This window comes from Malus domestica, chromosome 17 (genome assembly GCF_042453785.1).
Source record: "Malus domestica chromosome 17, GDT2T_hap1".
Lineage (NCBI taxonomy): Eukaryota > Viridiplantae > Streptophyta > Magnoliopsida > Rosales > Rosaceae > Malus > Malus domestica.
The window spans coordinates 32,000,721-32,020,398 of NC_091677.1; the positions used below are offsets into that span (position 1 = coordinate 32,000,721).

Here is a 19,678-nt window from a genome sequence, read left to right on the forward strand (position 1 = left end):
ATATTTGGGCTTCAAGTTGGTTTAACTAGTTTTGGATTGAAACTAGGCTAATGGTTAATTGGAAATTGCGTTTAAAAAAGAAATGCTGAACAAAAATAAATAAAATATTAATTTACATATCCATTCAATTTTTGAACCACTAAAACTCAAACCGAACCAATAATTTTATGGTCAATTTGATTTTTTTAGTTCCGATTTGATTTTCATTTGATTTGGTTTTTTTTTATTTCAATTCAAAATTCGCTTCAATTTTTTTCGATTTTCGATTTTTCGAGCCCCCCTCTAATTCTGGCTGTCCCACACTAGGGTGAACAGGAAGAATCTCTCTCTTTTATGGGATCAACGCACGCTTTCCCTCCCCCCACTTAAAATAATTGCCATTAGTTTTCTTGGTAAAGGGAAAAAACAATCCCAAAAGTAAGCAAGCGACCCCATAACCATATAAAATTAACAACACCCACCCTCCTTCTTCCTCCTCTGAGTCAGTCGGTCTCTCTCCTGCCAAATATTTTTCACAGATTGCACTTTCTCCCACTCTAATCCAACCTTTCTTTAATCCAAAAAACCCATTTGTTATAGTACATTGCTGTCTCTGATACTCCATCTCTCTCTCTCTCTCTCTCTCTCTGTCCACCCACATTCATTTGGAAATTCTCTCCTACCCTGCAAGCAAAAGCAGCTTTCACCTTTTCTGTGGGTCTCTCTCTTGTTTCTGGGATTGTGTGCTTTTACTCATTGAGATCTGCTTAAAAAATGGGTTACTCCCCAGGCACTTTCACCTACTCCAGAGAGCCACCCAATGCTCCTCCTCCTCTTCCTCTACACACTTCCTCCTCTTTAGCCATACATCACCATTACTACAATGACCACAGACTCAAAACCCTTGTAAAGAAAATGTTCAGGCAGCTTGGTCTGGCCTGCTTTCTCCCACCTCCTCGCCGGAGGACGACCAACCAGAAGACCCCATTTGATGACGACGGCAACAATGGCGGCAACAGCAGCAACAACAACAAGAAGATAAATTTAGAGCACAACAAAGCGTGGCTGCTGGCGGAGTCCGGCGGGTGTGGGGCGGAGTTGGCAAATGCCGATCCCCAATCGGTTCACTCCTCTTTCAGGTTCAGCTTCTGCTCTCAGGTCGAGCTGGAATCCATGAACATGAGCTCCTCCGCCGCTGCAACGGTTCTAATGGTGAATTTGGGAGATGGGTTGTCTGAATCCAAAGCTAAAGAGATGCAATGGAGGAGATTTGAGTCGTTGGAGAGGAGCATATCCCCAGTGGCTCACACGCTGATCAGATTTAGCTACGGTGAAATTCTCGCAGCTACTCGTAATTTTTCGAAAGGTAATCAAATGCGTTTGTTTTGTTTGAATCAAAATTTGATCTTTTATTGTATGAGATTGTAATGGAATTTGTTGTTCTGGATAGGTAGAGTTTTAGGGAGAGGAGCTTTGAGCTGTGTGTTTAGAGGCAGAGTTGGGATTTTGAGAACTGCTGTGGCGATCAAGCGATTAGACAAGGAAGATAAAGAGTCTGCTAAGGCATTTTGTAGAGAGCTGATGATTTCTTGCTCTCTTCACCACCCAAATGTAACACCTCTTGCGGGATTTTGCATCGATCCAGAGGAGGGTTTGTTTTTGGTTTATAAGTATGTCTCCGGGGGAAGCTTGGAGTGTCATTTACATGGTGAGTTCTCTTGCTTCGGTCTTTTGAACTCGAATTTGATTTGAATTTGGTGAGTTTTTTAGTGATTTATGGCACATACACATTTACAGAGAAAAAGAGGGGAGTTAAGGGCTCTGCAACACTTCCTTGGTTCGTAAGGCACAAGGTTGCTATTGGAATTGCTGAGGCAATTGCATATCTGCATAATGGAACTGAACGCTGTATTGTTCACAGAGATATCAAACCCTCGAACATTCTCCTTTCGTCCAAGAAAACTGCCAGGGTAAATGGAGAGCAATTTTATGGACTTCATTCTGGTTTGAAATTGAATCTTTTGATTGATTGACTGCGGTTTATCGACATTGCTTGCAGCTATGTGATTTTGGATTAGCCACTTGGACTTCCGCACCTTCCGTCCCTTTCCTTTGCAAAACTGTCAAAGGAACATTTGGGTATGATCTTGAGGAAACTTGACCATAAAGAAACACTTTTTTCCTGTTGCTTGTTCCATGAAGATTTTTTTTTATTCATTGCACAATTTTTAAATGGCATGTGCAGTTACTTGGCTCCTGAGTATTTCCAGCACGGGAAAATATCCGATAAAACTGACGTGTATGCTTTTGGGGTGGTCTTGCTGGAATTGATAACTGGTAGGAAGCCGATTGAAGAAAGAAGGCCACAAGGAGAAGAAAACTTGGTTCTATGGGTAGGTGCATCTTTCTATCTTCTTTTTGTGCCTTTAGCTCTTTTTTTACTATGTGATGGTGAATTGATGGGCCCTTGATTGCTTCTCATGCTTGACATAGTTTCTTTTCTTGTAATAGCTTATTCTTCTATGACAAAGCGATATTCTATTCTAATCTAATTTATAGGAAGTGGGATTCAAACACATGTGTAAGGGGAAGACACACTATCCTGGCTAATTGGCCTAACCCACGTCTCCTTAGAAGTTTATTATAAACTTTTTTAAAAACATTCATTCATTCAATCGGGTTGCTTACTCCCTTGGATAGACACTTTGCTTGGCAAGGGTTTTGTCTACCAACCACATCACTTTCTGAGAATCAAATTTCTTGAATCATTCTGTAAACTTTCTGTATGGTGTTTAGAGCAAGTCACCAAAACTTCTTGTTTAAAATATGAACGATGTATGGTTGCTATAAGTTATAACTCACACGTGTCAACTTCCGTTTTTAATCAGGCAAAGCCCCTCTTGTGTAAAGGGAAAGGAGCTATTGAGGAGCTGCTTGATCCACATATAAAATGCACTTCGAGAAATTCAAATCAAATAGCCCGGATGATTGAAGCTGCAGCTGCCTGCATAACGAGTGAAGAATCCCGAAGACCGAGCATTTGTGAGATAATGGCAATACTTAAAGGTGAAGAAGAATGTATCGTTTCCAAGAGGAAGAGGCCTAGTTTTCTGGGGAGTGGACTGGTCATTGATTGTCATTCTCAGTTACAGCAAACGAAAAGCGAGGTGCAGAATCACCTAGCTTTGGCTATGTTAGGAGTTTCCGAGTTTGAAGACGATGATCACCTTTGCGCTTGTTGATACATTGCACCGGAACTATCTGGATTTTTCAGTTCTTAGATTTGTTGTTGCTTGCTTGAACTCTGAACAGAGTGGTATGCTAGAAGTGAGTACGAGAGTTGATATTGTAGGTAGGAATAGGAGTCTGCTGTGTATATATCTTCCATGTACCTGTCCCTATCCAACTATTCTAACAGGAAAATTGTAACACATTTTTCTTCTTTTTTTAGTTTAAAGATTTTGTGTCATTGTCATCTTAACTTGTAAGCGAAATATCATAGCTTCAAATCTCGTGGAGGGTGAGTTCATTATGAATTCCTTTTTCACAATGGTACGAAGAACGACGCTTGCAGCTCACGTTTGCTTGAGAGATTTCGTAAGAAGAAAACTGGCCCGAGTTAGACATGATTTTTAAGATTTTCGTTGAACAATGGCTAGTTCTCCAAAACTGAAGCTATTATTAAACTCAAAATTCTCACTTGCAAAGAAGGTTATGGCATCTTGTTGGACAACCATTAAGCCTTGAAACTCGAAAGCTAACTTCTCAGAGCATCTTCGATGGAGATTTCAAAAAATAAATGTCAAATGTTAATTTGATGGCTGATGTGACAATGTCAGATTTTCTCTTCCTCTAGCCCATATATTTTCTTTGTTATAAATATTATCTGTAAGACCTATTTTTAAAAATAAATAAATAAAAATAAATTTTCAAGATTTATAATTTGTGGATTAACAAGATCTACACAATAAAATATTTTAAAAAAAATTAATCGACACCACCTTTTCTTAAATGCCTAATTTGACAATAGAATTGACATATCGATTGAAATTTCTTCGTATCTTCAAATTTGATTGCGTAGCGTTCCACTTAAAATTTAGTATCTCATTTAGAGATGGTGTATAACATTTGACCCTTGATGGCAATTAGCTGGAACATTTGATATTTGAAGTGCCATTAATTCAAGTCTCAAGGTTTTTGGTTATGGTATTCATAAATAGGATATGTGGACTGGTTTTTGGTTACAGTGTCACATCAAACGTGATTTTATTGGCCAATTGCCAGATTTTAGCCAAATTTTGCCATTTACAGGCAGCATTTTCCAAATAAATAAAATTAACATCCATGCACATGTAACATGATATGTAGATACATTGACTTCCTATACATTTTTTGATGTACACTTGAATTTGGGGTCATATGCATTTTATATACACACACACACACACAAGCAAACAACATTTTGTTTTCTTTTCTTTTTTTGATGAAAATTATGGTAAACAACTTGTAATTTTTTTTTTGCCTATATAAAATATATGAAAATAATTATAAAGTGGAGTTTGCAGTTTAAGTGATTAAAAGCATTCGTTCATAGTTTCAAAATCATGTGTTTCAGTTTCTCATTTGCGAGCACAACTCATATATAAATAAATAAATATACCAAGATATCATTTGGCATGTGTACACTTAAACAAATGGTACCATATGTATGGTATGGGAAAATAAGAAGTTTACAGTCCAACTACCAAATCATTTCTATTCAAGAAAAATTGAATTAAAACAGAAACACACAACACATTAAAGAGAATGGCATAAACAAATTAATAAAATTGAAGATGAACATTGCCACTAAAATATCTTGGCAACATCCTTAATTAAACCACGGTTAGCTAGAGCAAAATCCAAGTACTCCTTGTACGAAATGAAGCCATCACCATCGGTATCAATCTCCGCCATCATAAACTTCACTTCATCTGGTTGAACACAGCCTAGTGTTTTTAATGCATCTCCTAGCTCGGTTGCAGAAATTAGGCCATCGCCGTTGGTGTCAAACCGCTTGAAAATTCTCTCTCGATCAGCCTTTTCTTTAGGATCTTCTTCAGCCATTTTTTACAATGGTTAGATCAAAATGTGTTTTCTCTAGGTCGAGTTTTGGTTTCTTGATGATTAATGAATGTGAAATTGAGATGTAAAAGCAAATATTGTTCTGCGATAAATGAATGAAGTGACCGATAAAAAGTTTGGTTCTTAAAGAGATGGTTTTCTAAAAGGGTAAGGTAGTCCTTCAAATTAGGGGTTTGAAAATGAGTTGCGGATACTTGCCTATGAAACTTTCAACAGTTTTACCCAAATAAGGAAAAAGAATTTTTCTAACATAACTTGTTGTAGAGCTTGTTGTTCGGGAAATACATAAATCCTCACTAGTCATTTTTGTTCTTACAATCTAGCGTCTAAGAAAATAAATGCAGGTGTCTTTTTCTGCATAAATAAAGAAACGTGGACATATATTTGGTTTGTTTTGGTGGATAATTTTTGGTCAATTTGTAAGAGGATTGGTTACATGTTTTAGTGGTTTATCCATTTTTATTACTATTTAAAGAAAAAGACAGTTGCCATGGTTCGGTGAAATAGTACTAATCGATGTGTTAACCAAAAATGGAAAGTTCTTGAAGGGACCACTAAGTGCATTCCACGCGTCAAATACATGTGGTGAGATGAGAATCATGATGTTGAATGGATTATGTGATTTGGGAGATTTTCTTTTAATTGACTGTCACATTACTTATAATTTTTAAACTTATTTTTTATTTTTCTTTTTGGTAAATATTTTTTAATTTTTATTAAACGCATAATATTGATCACATTGCTACATTTTAATACACATGAGCCTTACTTTGTTAGGCTCACTTGTATTAGAATGTGTTAGCAACGTAGCCAATTTTGAGTGTCGTACACCCATATTATAAACATCGAAATTAATAACACCACCACTTAACAGTGCGGCTCTACCATAGTTTAGTTGTCTTCTTCTTTACTTATAGCTGAGAGATTTTAAGTTCAATTCTTATCAAGGGCAAATTCGAACCAACCCAATTATTATGGTTAGTCAATTGTGAGGCTTGACCTAGTATCTCACTGTTAGTATAAATAATATCGTATGTATGAAAAAAGAAAAAGACAGAGTGGCCATAAGTTTCGAAACGACGTGCTCTAACAAAGGACGATTGACTGAAAGGACTTGTTTCCGGCAATATTCGGTTCTAAGTCCCATATGAGCTTGAGAATGGAAGTTCCAGAAGATTAGGTAATCAAGCCTAACAAATGGATTCCACAATCAAGGAAACAAAAGAGAAGATTATAGAAAGCAAACAATACAAGTGATTTGCAAGAACATAGCTTGTACATTCTAGAGACAGTAACACCACGTAACAATGCAGCCATGTTGCTTTTAGTCCACGAAAATTACATGCTTGCTCGATAAAAACTTTTAACAAGTCCCCGACTTTGTATGGGGGTCACTTAAAAACTAGAACTGATAATATACCCGATACAAAGCTATATGGTAAGTTGTAGGCAGAACAAAAATGCGTAGTAAAATAAACGATGAAAATATCTGGATCAGAAACATGAGAAAAGTAAAAGAATGTTATTAATGTCGTACCTCAGAACGAACGTTTATTGAATTACAGTGACATGGTGTTATACAATCAACAACTTATTTCCTTGAACCAATTAATTTTGCTACAAATGGTTGAGGTCTACCTCACAACACCACGAACTGGCTACGACAGTAGATCTGAAGTTTACATTTATTGGAAAGCAGGTAGTTATACTTACTTGAAAAAACCTAGGCTACAGACTTGAGAAGGACATTCAACACCGATTCTCGAGTTGGCAAAGCCGGAATAGCACCTCTCCCCATCACAGTCAATGCGCCGCAAGCGTTGGCAAACAGGAGCGCATCTCTCAGTTTGTCCTCGTCCTGCATTTCAAATCCAGATGGCCACTCTCTTTAGGTTGACAGGCATAATCTATTGTTAAAAAAAAAACATAATAATGTAGGATATAACTTCTAACGCTATATTTTCAGTCAATAAAATGGACGACAAGTACGGTTTAAATGCAGTACATGCTTAAATCTAAGTCTTTAATAAAGAAGCTCTACCACTATCCAACACTAAGTTTATAATTTGAGAATTTCAACAAAAAAATGTAGTTCCCAAGTCATATGATGAATAACAAATACGTCAAAAACATATAATGTTGAAATTATCTTCTACAACTCAAAAAGCAATTGTCACCTGTACTCTGTTCTAGCAACGTCTGGAATAAAGGTGACTTTCTTATTCTTCAAGAGGCAAGATCACAGTTGCCCAGTTAATTAGGAAAGGATTTCCAAGGAAGATAACTAGTACGTAGAGAGTTTAGGCTATCGTTTTTCAATTTAACCCAATGATACCCCTCCTCCCTAACATTTAACAATGTAACCCACTAACACTAAAATAACCCTAGTATGTAGACGAGGGGATTGGAAAAGGATTAGACATGAAGAAAACTCATTCATTCTAATCCTACCATTTTTTGGATAGGATTGGAATGGATAGATTTCTTCATGAGTAATCCATCTTCTATCCTCTAGTTGGTCATAGTTTTTTCTTTTCTCCCCTCAACATGCCTTGAGATTAGGGATTTACCCATTCCCAATCCAATCCTACGTATCAAACAAGCCCCAAAGTTCTCTAAATTTTTGTGTCCGAGATGCAGTACCTGAAGCAAAGAAAGATCAACAGCTAGCTGTGATAATATTCCAGCCACAAATGCGTCCCCAGCACCAGTGGTGTCCACTACATCTACCTTCATACCCTTGACTCTTCCACTGAATTCCTGCAAATACATAAAATGTGCGGTTTCAGATACACAAACGCTAGGAAGAGAAGTATATTGCGGTTTCAGAAATGTTTGGAAAAAGATGCGCAAAGAGAAGCAAGCAGTCTAAATTGCTCCTACTTGGTATTCACACGAGAATCAAATTAATTGCTTTTACTGAGATTTCTAATAAAATCAAACTAATTCACCAAAATTGATATATACTCACTTTATAGTATCATCAATATCAAACTGTGCAATTAATACATTCATCATTTTTTTTCATAAACTTTCAACATATCTCAAACACTCTTATGATATTACTTGAACTACTTTTTTATTAAATTAATAATACTCTAAGATTCAGACGTTATAATGCATGAGTCAATGTGTAACAGCATATTTGAAAGCTTACCTTGGTGTAGTACCTGCAACCATCAGGGCCCTCAGTGACCAGAAGTAATTTAAGATTTGGGTGGTACAATTTTCGAACAACATTTTCATCATATGGATCTTCTCCTTCCGTTAGAAAAGAAATCTCTTCTTCACTTATCTGAAAAACAAATAATCAAATTTTCTGACACAATATTTCCAATTTCTTTTAGCACTTCCCCTTTACCATTTTCACAAAAGGGGCAATGAAAATCAAATATGAACCTGCATAGTTAAAGGTTTAATTACCTTGATAACATCAGCAGAGTCCCATATACTCAAAATTCCTTCTCTAGCACTCTTTGCGGAAGGCCACAGTGGAAGCCTGAGGTTGGGATCGTAGGACAGAACTACACCAGCGTCCTTTGCAGCTTTTGTTGCTGCAATATGAGCCGACTTGCATGGTTCCGTGATAAGACTTATAGAACCATAATGTAATATTTTTGCCTGCCACAGGATGGTCAAGACAGATTCCGAACATTACTATAAAGAAAATGACTAACAAGTCAAATAAAAAATGGGTGGTGCTATCCACACACCACCCCTTTTTACTTTCTGCACAGCACAGCCCTCTCAATTTCCGGCCAATGGATTGAATGAATTGAAGAAGATCAAAGGACAGAAATTAACAAGAGGTGTGTGGATAGCACCACCTTAAAAAATAAACGGACAAAACTCTGCAAAATAAAATCATGTCAAACACGCATGCAAGTTGATATCCAACAATAAGAAGAGCCCAAAATGGGGTGACCAAAATTAAACACACTGATACTGGAGTCTGCAGCCGTCATGATGTCACAGATGCACAAATGTAAGTGGGTTTGGAACTTTGGATTCTAGAATAAAGAGTTCAAATTTAAGTATCCTTCTCATGTGAGGTGTACTATGTGATATTGAAAAGTTGGTTTAGGTTTACCAGTCTTTAATCAGATGATATATTAGTTCTCTAGACATTTCCTTTATAACTAATATTTATCTTTGCCTTCTTTTGACTCTTTACAATTATAATCTTTCAGTGTTATTTAACTAACAACAGCAACTGTTTCATACCTTCCTAATTAAATCAAAATCAAGTTCAGCTTCTTGAAGCAACATATCAGCACTAGGGTTACGATAAAACATGAACTCACGTTCCCCATCACTCCTCAATGTAACAAATGCTAAAGCAGTTCGTGCACCAGGATCAAAACGCAATCCCTCATTGTTCACATTATTCTCCTTTAGTATATCAGCAAGCATGTATCCAAATTCATCTTCCCCGACCTGCAGGCATTGCATAAATATAAAATACCTGAAAGGATAAGATTGCCCTGAACTTAAGATTTTATAAAACAGTAAAAAATTGGCACAACACAAGAGAACTAGTTTTGTTTTTGTTTCGCTACTTTAATGCAGAAGAAGAACTCAGATGCAACAATACAGCTAAGAAATACAATAGAAAACTAGGTTGAAAGTGTCTAAGCATGCACAATGCAACTATGATAGGCAAGGTACGCTATGTTGAAAGTGGTCAAATTATTAGTTAATGACTCAAAATATTAAGTAACTGTGGACTTCATATAGAAACCAGAACAACAATAATATGGATACATATGTTTAAAATGATACCTTTCCAATAAAAGCTGATGAGCCACCAAGACGAGCTATGCCAACTGCAACATTAGCAGGGGCTCCTCCAGCAGCTTTTTTAAATGCAGGTGCTTCAGCCAATGAAAGTCCATTAGTAGTTGGGACAAAATCAATCAGCATTTCCCCGAAACAAACCACAAGGGAGGATTCTTTTGTGTCCGATAGCACATCTCCTGCAAATGCTTTTCCTAAAATATTTTACTGTCAGGCAGTGAAAGGCTCAGTTTTTAACAACAGAAATTTTGATAATTAAGTAAGCAGAAGACCAAAAGCTGTATGGTAATGTCACTCATGATTCAAGTCATATGCAAAGCACGTTCTGCACAAATAGCGAAATTTAAGAAAGCACAAGCTCATGGTCCTAATTACAGCAATCCAAGAACAATGTGTAGAATCCAGGAATTTAGTTTGGCAATTTCATGGTGTGCACATTTACTGAACAGTGACGTCAAAATAGAACTTGCAGTGCATTATAAAATGAGACAACTTGGATGCCTAAAGAGCATCAGGAGTAAAGGTGGAATTAAGACAAAGTCAAGACAATCAAGATGGAATCAAGACAACTACGAGTAGATCAAGACATCACCTGACCTCTAGAGTACTTCCGGGTTTTGGTTAGGGTTAAAGAGACTGAACTATGATAAGTTCTTCGAGCGACAAACATAGAGATAGCATGTGCCGAGAAGTCTAGAATAGGATATGACTAAGATCCTTAGGAGTAACTAAAAACTGAATAGACATTAGGCACAATAAAAAGTCAAAACACAAAAAATCACAACTAAATTAACATTCAGGATGCCTAAAAGCTGTCCTGGAAGACAAGGACATTGGCTGGTCAACCAGCCACCCTCTAAGTGGGCTGAAAGGTTTTCTCGGGGAACCAGATACCCCTGGTCAACCAAAGATTTCAGCAGTCGACCAAGATAACTCAGCTACCACAGCTTTTCGGTGCACAAGGGTCTTTTACCAGTGAATTATCCCCTTCAACTATCTTTACAAAATCAAACTTTCAAATGTATTTGACATGTTGACCATGAGCTGCTGGCTCTGTTTGAACCTAAATGCTCCTATAACTCTCGGAAGAGAGCAATACCAAGGGAGTGATGCTCCTCTCAACTGTCCCATGGCCAATCGAAACATCTCTTTTAGGTTTTGGATGCTTAGTGGATTCCCCACCTCTTCTCTAATGGAGGACTTCAGTGTGAACACTGACGTAAGTTATCTGGTATATTATGCTGGAATCTGTTTTGCTTTGCCTAGATTGTTTTAATCCTTACTAGAACATTTCTCCTCGATGCCAGCATGCACTGCTCTCCAGTCTCTACCTCGGAACTTTCCAATATCCTTCCTTCTTGTTTCCTTCTCATATTGCGGAATCCTAAAATCCTAAGCTGGATGACATTTCTTAACATTTTGCATTTGCATTTATTTTACAATTAAAAGGTCCCGAAACATCGCTTGCAGCTTTCACTTCAATTGCCAAAGATAAAGATAAAATCGGGACACTTATAGAGCTAGACGTCTCACATATGTAGCCAACAAGAACCAATCACAACAATGCAATTCTAACATTCATGATCCAAATACCCAAACGAAAATTTGACCAGAAAATGCAAATAATGCCCAACAAACTCCAAATACCCAAATGAACAATTCATACAATACTTCAATCCAATCCAGGAACATCACACAAACTCCCCCAAATGAACAATTCATACAATACTTCAATCCAATTCAGGAACATCACACAAACGCCCACAAAGTACGTCATAATTCAGCAAAATAATCAGATAGATAAACCAAACAAAACCAGTATTCCAAAGAGGCTGATAGAACTCAGAAACCAAAGCATTACCTTGGACATTCGATCTGGCAATGGAGGAAGAACTGAGAGGTGGTGGGGAAGCAAATGCAGAGGCTCTGACTGTCCGTTGACTAAAAGAAACTGAATTGCGAGGCAAAGAAACCACCCCGCCGAAGCAGAAAGCAGTAGAATGAAGAGCCATCAAAACAATCGCAGACCCAGAAGAGAATTCGAACCAGTTGAGATCTTCCAAATTCGATTTTACTCTGAAGCTCTTGCGGGAGAGAAGTAGCGTAGTCGTAATGTTTGTCGCCTCGTCAAAGTTCTTTGGACTGCCGATGGACTATGTTGTTCTAAATGGTTGGTCCCCCCGAAGCCGTTGTTTTGTTGCCATGTGTGACGAAATCTATTCCATCGTCTATTCTATTCTCACCAGACAAAATTTGATTTTGAATCGGGCATTCCATCGCATAATTTGAATATTCTGCGGACCATAGTGTTCGAAATTTAAGATCAGAAAATTCGGACTTTTTGTTTATATGAAAGCTCTATAAAAAATCTAAATTTTTTTAATTGCGTGAGATGAGACAACGAAATGAGTTAATAAGAATCGTCAGATTTAATTTCAGTAATCTAGATCGTCTTGTCCTTAAACTCCTGTACTCCGGTGTATTTGATGCAGTAGTCAATATTATAAATGAGTGTTACAAAGGGAGTTACGTTGCGATCCTTTAAAATTAGTGTTAGGGAAGGGTATTTTTGATTTCATGCTTCTTTGCGAGGCACAAAAATGTAGCACCATCGTTGTGATACCAAAAGTTAGTGTTACGGCAAAATATGTCAAATTTCTGTGTTGAAATGATTACAATGCACTTTTGGTGTGATGTCAAAAGCATGAGCGAGTCCAAACATAGACTAAGTTCGTATATGTTCTTATTGTCCTACATCATAGCAAACATCGTCATGGCTATACTATGGTAAGAATTTTATACACCAATTTAGCGCAAGACTATGAGAACGGGAAGAATTCAGGAAACGATGAAGACGGAGAAAATTCCAACAATACCACACCCACACAGAAGGAGCTGGAAAATCAAGTACTGTCAAGTACTTCTTATTGTGTCATAACGAGAGTGAGTAAGTTGTAACAAAACACGCCACATACTCGCCCTTACTATGATACATCATGCACAATTAAGTTAAGACTTAAATCATCTTTATGACTTAATACAAATCCCAATGGGTTCGGTCCCAACGTGGCTCGTTAACCCAAAAATAATACTAGGCTCAAATTGAACCCCTAAATGCCGATATGATTAATTAACTAATTTAACTTATTAGATTCAAAACTAATAAATCTAATTAACTATATTCGGCACGTGTTCAATTTTATATAATATTAGAGTGCGATTCCAATTGTTTTAGTGAATTAAACCACTTTTTTTTCTTTCTCTCTCTTAACAAGGACAATAATCATTAATCATTGAGAGTCAGTTAGACGACCATAAGAGCAACTCCAGCCATCCTTGTTGCTCGGGGGACAAGCTCCAGGAAAGGGCCCGAGGGCCGGTGGGAGGAGGTCCAGCGGTGAAGGGTCCGAGTGAGGGTGGGAGCCCGAGTTGCAGGCCCGTGGAAAATTGACAGGTCTGGTCCCCGAGCCTTGTGACGTCACGCTGACGCAAGGGCTGGGTCCGGCCTTTTTTTTTATTTGTTTTGTGTCAGGCGCGTGTCCCTCACTCGCGAGTGGGGGCGCGTCGTCCGACAGGATTTCAGGGGGGAGGGCCCGCGCGCTCAGACATCCCAGTTATCATTGGGAAGCCACGTGGCTTCCCACGGTTCGTTCGATCCCAACGGTTCTTTAATAAGAACCGTCCGATTTGCAACGGTAATAAAAAAAAAGTTGATTTTATATCAACCGTTCGATCTGAGATCAACGGTTGATATTAATCTGCTTTATAAATTTAAAAAAAAAATAGTTTTAAAATTAATAAAAGTTACCGTTGTGACACGTGGCACAATTTGGAGTGTTAGAATTCAAAAATTTTTAAATCCAACGGCAGAGATTAATTATTTGAATAAAAACTTTAAAAAATCCGAAAAATTTGTAAAAAAATCTGAATTTTTTTTTTATAAAATGACACGTGGCGCAACGAGAATGATTTAAAAAATCTTATCCGAAATTACAAATAATTTTATTTTGTATTATTTAAACAAACAAAAAAAAACTAATATTTTATTGTCTATTGCCAGAGGGGAGGGCTCCAAGGGTGGAGATGCAAATGACAATTACTATTCATTAATGGCAGTTACTATTCATTAAAGTCAGTTACTGTTCAATATGGTGGATTCAATAGTGGATTGCCAGGGGAAGGGTTCCATGGATGGAGTTGATCTAAGTGATACCAAACCCGTTCATACCAATATAGCATGTATGTATGTATATATGTAGAAAATCTTTCACATTGAATTGGTATGAGCTTTTACCGAAAAAAAACATAGCAATTGGACCTTAGGCCTTTTGTGGACTCGACCTAAAGAGGAATTCATTGGGCCTTATGAGTGTTGAGGTCCATTTTAATAAAAATAAATAAAAACATCTAATTAATTTCCCGGTTTAGTGCGGTTGAATTCGGTTTTTATTGTCTACAAATCGAAAATTAAATTGGCCTGAACCGGTTTTGTAGCCCAGCAGACACAAACCACGAACCACAAAACAGAACCCTAAGGGTGTGTTTATTGCATCAGACTATCTTAGACTGGACTAACTTCAGGAACTAAACTGGATTGGCTTGGCATGAACACTGGACTAACTTCAAAAACTAAGTTGCATTAGTTTGACATGGATTGGCTTCGCATGAACTAAGCAGTACTAGAATTGTGAAACGTTTGGTGCAGTACCGGACTGGCCCAGACTAAACTTTTTTAATTATGAAAACTTCCACTTTCTTGTCAAAAACTTTTTTCAAGAGAGAAGATGCTTCATTCAGAATACCATTCATTTGCTTTACATGAAAGTCTACATATTTTTTCATCATTGTCAGCCACCAATACATTTACAAATTGCAACTACTTAGTGCTTAAACTTGAGTTCCTTCACATATTCTTCAGTGCCCTTCAACCACTTGTCTACGTCTTGAGTGCTTGAATTGCAACAGCGCAGTCTACGGAGTGTCCAGAATATGTAAACCCATGAAAAAAAGAACCAAGCTTGCTGCTGACATCTGAAACTTCTGGGCTCACAAGAACAATGCATTGGCATTTATGAACCTAAAGTTAAACTAATGCATCAAGTGTAAGATTATTATTGCGGAAACAAACATGAACACAAATACAATTACCCACTAACCTTGCGAAACCATTGCAGCTTAAGAAAATAGAGCTCTTCTACCCTCGACACTACTGTATGCAATTAACAAATAATGGGGCTTGTTCTTTTGCGTAATTAGTGTGAATGCAGGACCCCTATTATATATCCTCAGTGGTGGTATTTGATTAGGTTACTTCCCATCATGTAATCCTAATACAATCATATAAACAAATATCCTTATCACCGCAAACCAAAGTTATCATATCAGAATAGTTAACTTATTGAAAACCGAGACTACTTATAGCTGTGTATCAATCCAAATACATTCCCTGATAGCTTTACAAGTATAGTTCATCCCAAACTCTTATGACTTCAATCCCTTAAGCACGTGTAAAACAAGCGATAAGCTCTAATTAAGCTTACATTCTCCCACTAAAGCTAACACATGTTTTACATAAGCCACCATATAAGAAATCATTCTTGAGTGGCCACGAGAATAGGAACAACAAATTCCCAGTAACAAGTTTCTGTCATTGGCTAGCATTCATGAAGAACTAAAGGGAATTATGTCATAGAATTCACAAACATGCAAAGTAAGACTAACCACCTCCCCGCTGAAGTCAACTGTTGTATTCTGATGTGTATAATTGATAAATGGCATTCCCAATTCACTGACACCGACAATGGCCAATATTACAGTCATGAATTAACAATCTCGAAGGATTTTCCGCACCAGACCATCAATTTAAACAATAACAACAGCTACATTCATGTGATTCGAGTTTCACCATAACAAAAAACCAGAAAATCCATAAAGCAGCACACAAATGCATATTATCACAAGCATACAACCAAGACCGGGTGTAAAAAGACCCACATATAACAATATCGGTCAGAAATCCATCAATATTTGAAGCAAAAACAACACAATAAACCGAACGGACAAAACCCAAAGCAAAAACAAACACATGCAATCAAAATACAGAATACACCAAGTAATGAATCAATGGAAGATCAACTTTATCATTTCCAATTGCCCTGTAATGTATTGAGCAACCTCCGTCAAGCCAGGACGCCCCTCCTATCAACAAATTGGGAAATTGCGAATAAGTACCTCAACCCAAAACAAAACATTGTCCCCAATCTCTCCAATAGCAATTACAATGGGGAATTCAAATAAAACCCAGCGAAAAATCCCAATTTTTTTCTTTCAATTTGGACAAAAAAGGGAGAAAAATGCAGTGAGGGCAATGAAAAGTGAGCTCACCTGGCGGTCGTCGATCTCTTGGGCCAAGACTCGAACGTGCTCGACGGCTCTGGCTTCCGAGAAGCAATTGAGAGGGACGCCGATCTCGACCTGCTTGATGAATGGAGGGAGAGAGAGAAGTAGATAGATAGGGCAAGGGAGAGAGAAGCAGATGAAGCAGATAGATAGAGCAAGGGAGATAAGCGGACGAAGAGAAGCAGATGAAGTGAAGCAGCGAAGGTCTTAGCAATCCGATGCTTTTTCGATGGGACTCGCTAAGACTGTCTAGCGACGTCCGGCTAGTCCCACTAAAGGTTGTCCTGCTGCGTAACAAACAAGGTATTGCTCTAAATTTTAGTCCAGTCTAGTCCAGTGAAGGCTATTGGTGGCAACCAAACACAAGTTTCTAAAGCTACTGTAAAACCTCTCTCCACCGCTGACACACCTCAGAACGAAGCATAGAGAAGCCCGCCTCCATCACCATCCAGAACCAGCCTCCATCACCATCCAGAAAACCAAAGTTGAAGAAGAAGAAGGCCGCACCATCCTCCACGGACCACCAAAACGATCGTCACTCAGAAACAAAGGAAGAAAGATCCAATGAGCGACATCGCTAATAAGGGAGAATACGGGAAGGACCAACAAAGGTCAAAAAGTGAAGCGTGTTCTAAAATCGATCGTGGTGCAGTGGAATAAATAACAGGACATAAAATTTACGAGGTTTTTCTACAGTCACTGTGACTAGAGTACATTTTCGGGGCAGCAGTGATGATTTCATTGTAATCTGCAATAATAAGAGTACAAAGATAACTCTCTCTATTATCTTCTCTCGTCTTCTTTCCTCTCTCTCTACCGTGAGTCTCTCTGTATGTTTTTTTTTATTGCATTCGAGTGCTCTATTTATAGAGCAACTCGTATTATTACAATTTCACATTTACAACACCCAATGTAGAAAAACGATCTCCTGCATCCAAAGTCAATTTCCATTTTCATGGGTATTGAAAACTTATGCCAAAGTTGAAAACGCATTCTGTGTGAGAATTGGAAAGTCTTCCAAGGTACTGTGGGCATTCACTACCCAGCAGTATTTTCAACACTCCCCCTTGGATGCCCACATATCAACATTAGTTACCTCGTTAAGATCTTGATCTGTTTTGGATGCTCCCCCTGTTTTCAAATCATTTAAGTTGATCGTTGATCATTCTGCTTCAGTCTCTTACTAAGAAGAGTTGCCGAAAGAGATGTTTTACTTGTTAACTTTCCATAGGCTTGTTCTTGAACTGAGCTGGAGGGCTTTCTGCTAGACTTGCTTCAAAAGTTTGAATTTACTCCTTTTATCTGAAGCTGAATTTTATTCAAGGGTGGTGGACACTTGACTTTGAATCGGACTTGTGATTTCTTCAAGGACCTTCGAGGCTTGATCTTGAATGAAATTGGACCATGAGGAGCTTCACGTGGCAAGTGATCTTCGGTTTTGTCGGGGATGCTTCAATGTATCATTTTCACTTTCCTTACTTAATCCCCTTGCTTAAGTAGTATTTTCCCTGGGTTTCCCCCATGCATGTGTGGCATATTCTGCTGCAGTATTTGCCTTCTGATGCAGTAGTGGAATGCAACCCTTGTATTTGGATGGTTCATTACTTCTTGGTGACTGGAGACCCAGCTCCAACAACAGTTGAAGATGACTGCTCGAGAGCTAAGTAAGCAATCAGGAAAGGTTCCAGGCAGTCGGTTCCTTACCTGGAGTTTGAGTGGAGGTTCTGACATATTGCTTTCTTTATCCTTGTCTTTGCAGGTAAGAACAAGGACAAAGGAAAGGACATGGAGATTGCATGATATGAAATACTCTTGCTCTCGTCCCTGAAGATATGAGATACTCTTGCTCTGGTGTGACTTGTTTGAAGAGGTATTCTCGGAAAGGAATAAAACTGAGTATGTTGAGAGGTTTGGTTGCAGATGCATCTTCGGCAATGAGAGAGAGAGTTAGGAGTTTTGGATGTGTGTCTTGCCATGGAGGATGAAAGTCGACATATATAAGGATTTCCCCAATAGTAGGTAGTGGTGTGGATGTGACTTTGTCATCCACGCTTGTCGACAACAGTGTTGTAGTTGAAATAGTGAAATTCACGCGTTTTCAACTTTATCAGAGATCTTTGACAAAGTTGTATGTGATATCCAAAAGTTGAGATTGCGTCTGAAAAATGCCAACAAACTTTATTCAGGAAAATCTGGCTTTTGAAATTCAGAGAGTTGTGCTTCTTCGGTCTCTGAACAAGTGGCTATATTGCCTCTTCTTTTATAGAGGTATTGCTTGTATTCAAATTTGCACACTTTGAAGATTTCCCACTTGTGAAAATTGTCTCTGCTGTATTTCTAAGATTTCACTATATCCAACCTTTTTCTTTCATCAACTTCTGAAAATGGCTTGCCCATCTAACATTTGCTTAGATTTGAGTCTTAAGACTAATAAAGGCGAGCCCCATCAGGATAATATATGGCGCCCGTCTTTCTTATCTTCAAATGATCCTCTTACGGTTGGGGACTCTGTGATGAAGAATGACCTAACCGCTACAGTGGTAGCTAGGAATCTTCTCACTCCCATGGATAACAGAATCTTTTCAAACCGATCTGATGAGGCTGTCGTTCAAGACTCTTTGGCTCTCAGTATTCAATGTGCAGGCTCTGTATCCAATATGGGCCAACGCCTACTTGCTCAAACTCGCCAAGTTGAATCATTGATGGCTGAGGTGGCAAGTCTTAAACAAGAGATTAGAGGGCTCAAGCACCAGAATAGAGTGTTACACATGCTTACAAATAATTATTCAACGAGCATGAAAAGAAAGCTCGATCAGCTACTAGAATCCGAAAGTCGGACGCAAAGTGACAATCAAGGGTTCAGGTCTTTATTCCAAAGACATCCATTGTCTCAACCGTCTGGAGTTTCACCAAGTACTGAGGTTCCAAATAATCAACCTCTGGTGCCTCCCCCTTCTGGAGTACTTCCGAGTACTAAGGCTTCACATGAGCAACCTTTGTGAAGGTTCCCTCATGTTTTCATGTGTATGTTTGTAATTTCTCGGAGATATGAATAGATAAGCTTTATTTCATTCAATGTATTGTGTCAAATATAATAAAGCATATATTGCACTAAGATGTGGTACTTCTGGACCAAATATCAATTCAACTTTTCGCTCACGAAGATGAATGATTTTTCTTAGTGTCTAAATATTTGAGTATTCAACTCATAATCTTTAATCCATATGGTTCTTTAATATCATAAACATCATGGATAAGATTCGTGTTGGCATATTGTTCGATCTGCAGTTCGAGACAATATTTCTCTCAACACTTTATAATCTTTCTTGACTCTTCACGAATCCCAATTTAACATCATCAACTCTTAAGGAGTTCTAAT

At 38.1% G+C, this 19,678-nt stretch overlaps 3 protein-coding genes and 1 long non-coding RNA gene across 5 annotated transcripts; 1 reads left to right on the plus strand and 3 right to left on the minus strand.

Annotated features, from left to right (window-relative positions):
* The first annotated feature begins 397 nt into the window (after positions 1-397).
* Positions 398-3,448, plus strand: LOC103441203 (probable serine/threonine-protein kinase PBL7). Its single transcript, XM_008379905.4, has 6 exons — positions 398-1,345; positions 1,430-1,687; positions 1,777-1,949; positions 2,039-2,118; positions 2,225-2,372; positions 2,868-3,448. Exons 1-6 carry the CDS (start codon positions 754-756, stop codon positions 3,219-3,221), a joined length of 1,605 nt encoding a protein of 534 aa, XP_008378127.2. The 5' UTR covers positions 398-753; the 3' UTR covers positions 3,222-3,448.
* A 1,122-nt stretch (positions 3,449-4,570) lies between these two features.
* LOC103441204 (polcalcin Bet v 4-like) lies at positions 4,571-5,206 on the minus strand. Its single transcript, XM_008379906.4, has one exon. The coding sequence runs from the start codon at positions 5,083-5,085 to the stop codon at positions 4,828-4,830; it is 258 nt and encodes an 85-aa protein (XP_008378128.1). The 5' UTR covers positions 5,086-5,206; the 3' UTR covers positions 4,571-4,827.
* Positions 5,207-6,606: 1,400 nt separating this feature from the next.
* Positions 6,607-12,200, minus strand: LOC103441205 (probable fructokinase-6, chloroplastic). The gene is made up of 7 exons (XM_008379907.3): positions 11,762-12,200; positions 9,886-10,094; positions 9,328-9,540; positions 8,527-8,724; positions 8,261-8,398; positions 7,747-7,863; positions 6,607-6,961 (listed from the first exon to the last, which is right to left on the minus strand). Exons 1-7 carry the CDS (start codon positions 11,910-11,912, stop codon positions 6,827-6,829), a joined length of 1,161 nt encoding a protein of 386 aa, XP_008378129.2. The 5' UTR covers positions 11,913-12,200; the 3' UTR covers positions 6,607-6,826.
* A 2,423-nt stretch (positions 12,201-14,623) lies between these two features.
* On the minus strand, positions 14,624-16,913 carry LOC103441206 (uncharacterized). Of its 2 annotated transcripts, none has more exons than XR_011578339.1 (3): positions 16,285-16,913; positions 15,057-16,098; positions 14,624-14,940 (listed from the first exon to the last, which is right to left on the minus strand). It is a non-coding gene; the product is annotated as an uncharacterized lncRNA (long non-coding RNA). The 2 variants fall into 2 exon arrangements; XR_011578338.1 differs by having other exon boundaries at positions 14,624-14,977.
* Between the last annotated feature and the right edge of the window lie 2,765 nt (positions 16,914-19,678).